We start from the raw sequence: 8039 nt of genomic DNA, 5'->3' as shown, positions 1-8039 counted from the left end.
TTGTTTGTCTATGTGGATTATTTAAAAACTCATTATTTCAACCAATCGAATGACGCTTTCATTGCTCGTGCATTGGAAATCCTTATTACATACAATTCCAAGGGTTTCAAAGGGAACAGCATCTATTTAAGTTCTCCTTCTTTTGGACAATTTAAAATTTCTTCCTAAATCTCTTAGGGTTCTTTGTTTTGTTCTTAGCCTATAAATTAATGGTATCTAGGGCTCTTTCAATTTCCAAATGAAAATATCCGTCAAAAGAAATCAAGATGCAAGAGGAGGGAGCAGGACTCCAATCAGCACATCTTGCCCCTCTCATGAACTTCAGAAAAGTAAAGGAGAATAAGGAGGAGCTATGTCTTGTAGGCCAGCACGGTAGGCCAGGGGAGGTCCCCATTTTGTGGAGATCCAGCCGGCCCATCACAGCTACGGTGATCATAGCGAGGCTGTCTCCATTGTCTGCGGTGGTGAGTATGGGGGGGAGCATCGAGAGAACTGGGGAAGTATCGGGGAGGGAGGGAAGGGTTCAATGGGTGGGCTCTTTTTCAACTTTGGGGAAGTCATTGCCCAGGATCCCCAGGGACGTGGCCTTCATTTGCTTTGAAAAGACAATGGTCCAGAGGAGAATTAGAGATCATTATTGATCACAAAATAGAAGATTTTGATTACATCAAACTAAAAAGTTTCTGTACAAACAATACTAATGCAAACAAGATTAGAAGGGAAGTAACAAATTGGGAAAATATTTTTAAAAGGAAAGATTCTGACAAAGGTCTCATTTCCAAAATATATAGAGAACTTACCCTGATTTATAGGAAATCAAACCATTCTCCAATTGATAAATGGTCAAGGGATATGAGCAAACAATTCTCAGATGATGAAATTGAAACTATTTCCACTCATATGAAAGAGTGTTCCAAATCACTATTGATCAGAGAAATGCAAATTAAGACCACTCTGAGATACTACTACACACCTGTCAGATTGGCTAAAATGACAGGAACAAATAATGATGAATGTTGGAGGGGATGTGGGAAAACTGGGACACTGATACATTGTTGTTGGAGTTGTGAAAGAATCCAGCCATTCTGGAGAGCAATTTGGAACTATGCCCAAAAAGTTGTCATACTGTGCATACACTTTGACCCAGCATTGCTGTTATTGGGATTATATCCCAAAGAAATACTAAAGAGCGGAAAGGGACCTGTATGTGCCAAAATGTTTGTGGCAGCTCTTTTTGTTGTAGCTAGAAACTGGAAGTTGAATGGATGTCCACCAACTGGAGAATGGTTGGGTAAATTGTGGTATATGAAGGGTATGGAATATTATTGCTCTGTAAGAAATGACCAGCAGGAGGAATACAGAGAGGCTTGACTTAAATCAACTGTTGCTGAGTGAAATGAACAGAACCAGAAGATCACTATACACTTCAACAACAATACTGTATGAGGATGTATTCTGATGGAAGTGGATATTTTCAACAAAAAGAAGATCCAACTCACTTCCAGTTGATCAATGATGGACAGAAATAACTATACCCAGAGAAGGAACACTGGGAAGCGAATGTAAATTGTTAGCACTACTCTCTATCTACCCAGGTTACTTATACCTTCGGAAGCTAATAATTAATGTGCAACAAGAAAATGGTATTTACACACATATATTGTATCTAGGTTATATTGTAACACATGTAAAATGTATGGGATTACCTGCCATCGGGGGGAGGGAGTGGAGGGAGGGAGGGGATAATTTGGAAAAATGAATAAAAAAAAAATAAATAAATAATTACTCATGCATATGTACGGTCAAAAATGTATTATTATAAAATTAATAAAATAAAATAAAATAAAAAAAGAAAAAAAAAAGAAAACTGAGGCCCAGTGAGATGAACGACTCCAAATCCAAACTCCTTGGGAATAAGATTTATTTGTTTCATTCATTTTCTTTGTATCCCGATTCCTAGCATACAGTAGGTGCTCAATAAATGCTCTTTAGCGTTTATTGCCAAAATGAGTCAGCATTTGAACTCAGGTCCTCCCACTCCAAGGTTCTTGTATTTTCCCACTGGTGGAAAATCAGCTTCTGGAGAGACCTCAAGGTCAAGCTCTGGGTGGACACAAGAGGCCACAAACAAGCGGCCAATGACTCTGGTCTGGAAGGACTGTGGGGGGACCACTAGGAACTCCAGACTAGGAGCAGCTTCTAACCCAGGCCACAAGATAAAAGTAAGAGTGCCCCCTGAGCAGAAAGATGGGGGAGTGAACCCCAGCAGGTTGGAAGGGTCCTGCAGTGACTTTAGACAACCAGCAGAGGGCAGCCCTCTCCTGGCAAAGCCCAGTGTAGACAGCCAGCATGGGCCAAACCCAGAGGCAGCCGGGGTCACTCTCCTGCCCTGACATAGGGTGAGCCCAGTGATGGCAGGAAAAGCAGGAGTGACATCGGGGCGTCCTGTCCGAGCATGAGGTATTCACAGTCACTGATGTAAACAGAATAAAAATAACGTTAGCAGCTCACGGAGCCACACGACTGAAGACTTTCAAGCCCTTTCGCCGAGGGTTCCATTGCTCTTAGAGGGCACAGAACAAACATTGTTGTGCCCACTTTACAGAAGAGGAAACTGAGGTTCACAACTAGGAAGCATGAGCACTCAGATCCTATTCTAATTAGTCAATATGCATTTATTAAGCGCCTACTGTGTGCTGGAGGTATAGAAGGAAGCAGTATCCCTGCCATCAAGGAGCTCAACTGCTACAGCAGGAGTTCTTAATCAGAATCCCTGTTCAGGACAGATTTCAGAAGCTCTATGAGCTACGTCTTTATTTTCACTAAATTCTAACTGAAAGTTATTCCCTTTCATTTTTTTTTTACATGCATGTGTGTATGTGTATGTGCATTCATTGTTTTGGTTGAAAAGATTATGCTTTTATTATATTATTATTATATTATACTATATTATATTATGAATATAATATAAATTATATTGCATAAAGAAAAAAAAAAAGACGATGGTCGCCCCGGGGGTTTGTTCCCCTCTTGAGATCCGCAGCCTGTAAGTCTGCTCACCTGCTTCATCCCCCCTTTTCTCTTTCCCAGGCCAAGGGCAAGAACGGAGAATGCCCCTGGTGGCTGCCGCCTTCACAGGAGGCGCAGGATGCGGAGACACAGCGGCCACCTAGGAGCGGAGCCGAGGGAGCTGGGAGGGCAGCGGGAGTGGGAAGGGAGACCCGAAGGCCGAGATCCGCGAGCGTTCTTCCCCGGCTCCGAACTCGAAGACGGGGAGGCCGCGGCAGGATCCGGTCAAGTACAAAGCAGGGCCGCTGAAGGGCTTTCGTAGGGAGGGGTCCTTGCGCCTCCTTCCTCCCCGCGGTTCGTCCCAGCACAATGGCAAGATTTGGAATCGGCCTTTCGACGTCCCGAGCTCGCAGCCGAGCGCCAGAGGTGCCACGGGAGGCCTTGCCTCGGGGCTGTACGGGAGGAGCTGGAGCTGTGGCCCAGCTGCTCTTCCAATCCGGACCTTGGCCGCAGCTGGGGAAGGCCCGGCTCCACTTCCCCAATGCCTGGGGCATTGCCCAGCCTGCCAATGAACGCACGGATTCTAGAGGCTGACAGACCTCCAAGGGCAGGGGGCAAGATGCTGAGGAAAACCGTCGTGCCCGCACAAGGCAGAAGGGAAGGCGGCCCTGCCCGGGAACTTGGCAGAAGGGCAAAGGCCTTGGCGATGGGCTTTTGCGAGTTGCCTTGAGAGCGGAGCCCCATTTTCGGACTTTTCCCTTCCCCTTTCAGGCTTTGCTTTGCTTGCCATAAAAAGCCATTGTTTATCTGAGATGCCTCTGGGAGGGGAGGGGAGGGGGCACGGGTGGGGGAATGCTGGCAGAAATTGTGCTACACTTCAATAAAATGTCCTTGCAAAAACTCTCCTGGCTTTGTTCGTGTTACTCTTTCGCGTATTCTTGGTTTCATTCTGGCTAGGGATGAGCTTTGCCATCTGTGTCACTTCCACATACTACAATGGGACAGCAGGTGGCACTGGCAACCAAGGGAAGACTGTCCTGGGGAGGGGGGAGGTAGGATTTTTGAGTAACTCCTGTCCCACGTGCCAGGCCCAACTCCACGGAGATTTCAGAGCCTCACAAAAAAGACAATGCATTCAGGGAGGACCCAGCCTTGACTGACCTCTTAACTGCCGTGCACCTCACCTTCCTCATCTGGCCAGTGCCGGGAAAGTAGCCCCTGCCTCAGAAGCTTGTTTTGAAGGGCAAATGGAACAATGGCAATCAGTAAGCCTCAAACTCTGGCAGCTGAGAAGGTGGTGCTTAGTGTTTCCAGATTTCCTCTGTTCTTTCCTCCCTCCCTCTCAGGGTCTCTCTCTGCCTCTCTTGGTGGCCCTCTTTGTCTCTCTTTCTGTCTCTGTTTAAGCGGAGGACTGTGTGTCTAGTTTCCCAAAACAGGAGCCTACTCTAGGCCACAGGAAAAGTGACTGGGAAGGATATAGGACACAAGATGATTGGAATGGGCCAGAACTCTGGAGAAGTGTACTTGAAACAAAGATTCTTCCAAAAGGAGTTAACATTCAGAAGAAGATGGGTATCTAGTTTAGCATGGTGATAAATAGTTCTCTGGTTCAGTATGATTGAATTAATCTTATGACATATAATGGTTTCCTGGTGATATAATGATAGGCTTATACTGAGTATGATGAATGGATTAAATTGTAATAGAGTATTTAAGAGGTCAGACAATGCAGTGGCCTCTCAGTCAGAGAGGTCACAGAACAACTGCCTCTCAGTCTCCTTGTATCATCCTCTCACAAGAGATGTATTCCAGCAGCCACTGTCAGGTGACTCCAGTGTATTCCAACAAATGATGACTTGTGATTTATTTATTTTCCATGATTAGCAAGGTATGCATAAATGACTGACAGATTCACGAGCAATTATCCTTTCTTGATACCATGTTAGCCCATAAATTCAAAAGAATAATAAAATGAAAGAAATGTTTTGGGGCTACTTCCAAATCAGGATTCATCTATGTTGACTTTCCTTTTGCCCTTTAACTGATCCCAATCAAATCCCATCATACCCACAAAACCCTTCCATTGTTTATCAAAATTGAGGGCAACTCCTGATGCCCTCTACCCTTTACCTCACAGTCTAGTGGGCCTTTCCAGAGAGAAGACATCACCAGTATGGTTGATTCTAGAGAAAGACATGCAGGCTGGGGGCAGCAATCTCAGTCCCTTTCCAGGAAGGGAAGCAAGAAGACAGTACCTTCAAGTATACTTCTCCAAAGTCCAGCCCGCTCCATCCGCTGTCTTTGCCTGGGAGGAGCAGTCCCCCGCGCCTGAGAGGAGCAGTCCCCAAGCCCGGTCTTTATTTGTGGCTGAGAAGGCCCTGGGCCTTGATTCTCGGTGGGTGTCTCTTCTTGACATCCTGGGACTGCTGCACCTCTCCCACGCTTTCTCTTCTGACATCACCCTCTTGCTCCCGCTTGTCCCGTGTCCCATCTCCTCGGGGTGTGGGCGAGAGTGGGGTTGGAAAAGCACCCGAGCCATGGAGGTGGAGATCCTTCCCATAGCCAAGAAGATAGATAAGATGGTGCAGAACAAGACCGCGGCCGGGGCCCTGGATTTACTAAAGGAACTTCAAGACGTTCCCATGACTCTGGAATTATTGAGGTCCACAAAAATTGGAATATCGGTAAATACTGTGCGCAAGCAGAGCACAGATGAACAAGTCACATCATTAGCCAAGTCTCTCGTCTCACGCTGGAAGAAGTCGGTCTCTGGGCCCTCCAAGACTGAAGCAAGCAAAAAAGGGACCTGCTCACTCTTCCCAGTGCAGGCCTGAGGCAAAACGAGAAAGGAGCTGCAGGAGCAAAGCAAAGGAAGAGACAAAGGCTTCTGATTCTTTCATTAAAGCTTTCCCCCGGGCACCAAGCACTTCAGATTCGGTTCCCATCAAGTGCCGAGAGTTGCTTGCTGCAGCCCTCAGAACTGGAGGTGACTACTTCGCTATTGGCGCCGATGTAGAAGAACTGGGCGCTCAGATTGAGGAAGCTGTATATCAGGAGTTACGGAACAGGGACATGAAGTATCAAAACAGGCTACGAAGGAGAACAGCAAATCTCAAGGACGCAAAGAAGCCAAACTTAAGGAAAAATGTACTGTGTGGGAACATACCTCCAGATTCCTTTGCTAGAATGACTGCAGTAGAAATGGCTAGTGAGGAACTTAAAGAGATACGCAGAAACCTGACCAAAGAAGCTATTAGAATACATCAAATGGCCCGGACGGGTGGGACCCAAACGGACCTATTTCGATGTGGCAAATGTAACAAGAAGAACGGTACCTAGACCCAGTTTCACACCCTAAGTCCTTATGAACCTATGACAACATATGTTTTCTGTAACGAATGTGGAAATAGATGGAAGTTGGTTTAGAAGAAGAAATTCGCCAGATACCTGGACACTTACAAAGGAAGATTTTGAATTAGCTTTAAAAACTAAGTCAAGAATCTAGTTTCCCTGCAACTGAGATTTTGTAAAGCATAAAAAAATCCTCGGGGTTAGTTATTGTTTTTGTTTTTGTATTCTCTTGAAAACATTCTTAGAGAGTCAGTGTTAGGTCAGATAGTGTATGGTGTATGTTTAAAACTTTTTTTTTTTCCCATTTTGATAACGAAGTCAACATTAAAGTTTTATCAATTTCAACTGTTGGTAACTTATTTCTTTTTCTTCCAAATGGGAAATGAACTTTAACTTTTTTTTTTTAATCTGAAACGTACACAAAAACTCTGTTCATGTGAAAGTGGAATTTGCATTTGTTTCTGTACTGACATGTTCCTACTTTATTAAAGGAGAAGAAAGATTAGTGTAATTTTGGGATTGCCAAATGTAGTGTGGTAAAGAAATCATATTTGGACAGCTGATCTAGTTTGTAGATACCATTTTCAATGAGTCTTTCTCTTTGATCATAAGGACTGTTAATAAGCCTTAGTGATTAGATATCCTTTTGCATCTGTGACTAGCTGTGACCAATTGCAATTCTTGTACTTCTCAACTCTAAATTACTGCTCTTAATAGATCTTCCATGGGGGAAATTGATTTTAAATAAATTGTTGTTAAAAGTGATCAATTGTCCTTTTTTCTTTGTTTGGTAGCAGATTTTAAATTCAAATTTTAAATTTAAATTAAAAAAATTTAAATTTAAACTTCAAAAAATCCTTAATCTTGTTTTCTGTGTGATTTTTGGGCAAGTCAATTAATTTCTCTCAGCTACAATTTTTTGAACAGTGAAAGGAAGAATAATAATGGCACTTACCTCCCAACATACTTCTAAAGGTCAAATGCTGTATTTTAAAGCTCTTAGAACACGTATAGCACATAGTCAGCACAAAATAAAAGTATGGTTTCTTCCCTTTATCTTGTTTGATTTTGGACATGTTTCCTTTAAAAAAAGGGGTACAAGTTGTCACAGACTCTTATCTGTGGGAATCTGTAGAGCTCCAGTAGTGTCCCTATCTGGACAGAAAGAGCAGACATGGCTCCTCCAATAATAGCTATTGCCTCTCACAGCTAAAATTTGGAGTGGAGGTCAGGCCCTGACCTGACAGCCACTGCAGGGAGCTCTCCAATGTCCTGGAATCCTTATAGTAGGTGTTGTAGATGTGAAACAACTGGGTAATGTTAGGGAACAGCCGAGGGTCTCTGTAGATCTACTCCACACCAAACAACAGGGCCAGAACCTGCAGATAATTTTTGTACAGCCACCTGCAGGAGTGGGTAGCAGATCAGAAGCTAGCAACAAGTTCCATAGAACTCATGAACTTCAAAGAGACTCATTCTAAGATTAGATTATAGGGTCCAGAGCTCAGGCAGCCTGATATATATCACAAACACCTCCTTTTTACATCAATTACCCCCTTCATTATTAACCCTCTTGAAAGTTTGAGTGTAGATAAGTGGTGGGGGAATTCTTGGCAATGTCTCTGGCAGGTACTAAGCACATAACAAATGCTTATTGACTGACTGATCGCCTGGGAGAT

General features: G+C 44.0%; 1 protein-coding gene across 1 annotated transcript; it reads left to right on the top strand.

The window, feature by feature from the left end:
- The first annotated feature begins 5588 nt into the window (after positions 1-5588).
- Positions 5589-6348, top strand: LOC141560050 (transcription elongation factor A protein 1-like). The gene is made up of 2 exons (XM_074297688.1): positions 5589-5833; positions 5871-6348. The coding sequence occupies exons 1-2, from the start codon at positions 5589-5591 to the stop codon at positions 6346-6348; spliced, it is 723 nt and encodes a 240-aa protein (XP_074153789.1).
- Positions 6349-8039: the final 1691 nt, after the last annotated feature.

Source organism: Sminthopsis crassicaudata, chromosome 3 (genome assembly GCF_048593235.1).
Source record: "Sminthopsis crassicaudata isolate SCR6 chromosome 3, ASM4859323v1, whole genome shotgun sequence".
NCBI lineage: Eukaryota > Metazoa > Chordata > Mammalia > Dasyuromorphia > Dasyuridae > Sminthopsis > Sminthopsis crassicaudata.
Note: the sequence above shows the minus strand (reverse complement) of the source record. Positions and strands in the feature narration are given on the sequence as shown.

What these genes read in the sequence shown, in the direction of transcription:
- LOC141560050 (XM_074297688.1), top strand. Translation starts at nt 5,589, where the DNA reads ATGGTGCAGAACAAGACCGCGGCCGGGGCCCTGGATTTACTAAAGGAA. An exon ending in ACCTGCTCACTCTTCCCAGT is followed by an intron (nt 5,834 to 5,870) that starts GCAGGCCTGAGG and finishes GAGCTGCAGGAG; the next exon opens with CAAAGCAAAGGAAGAGACAA.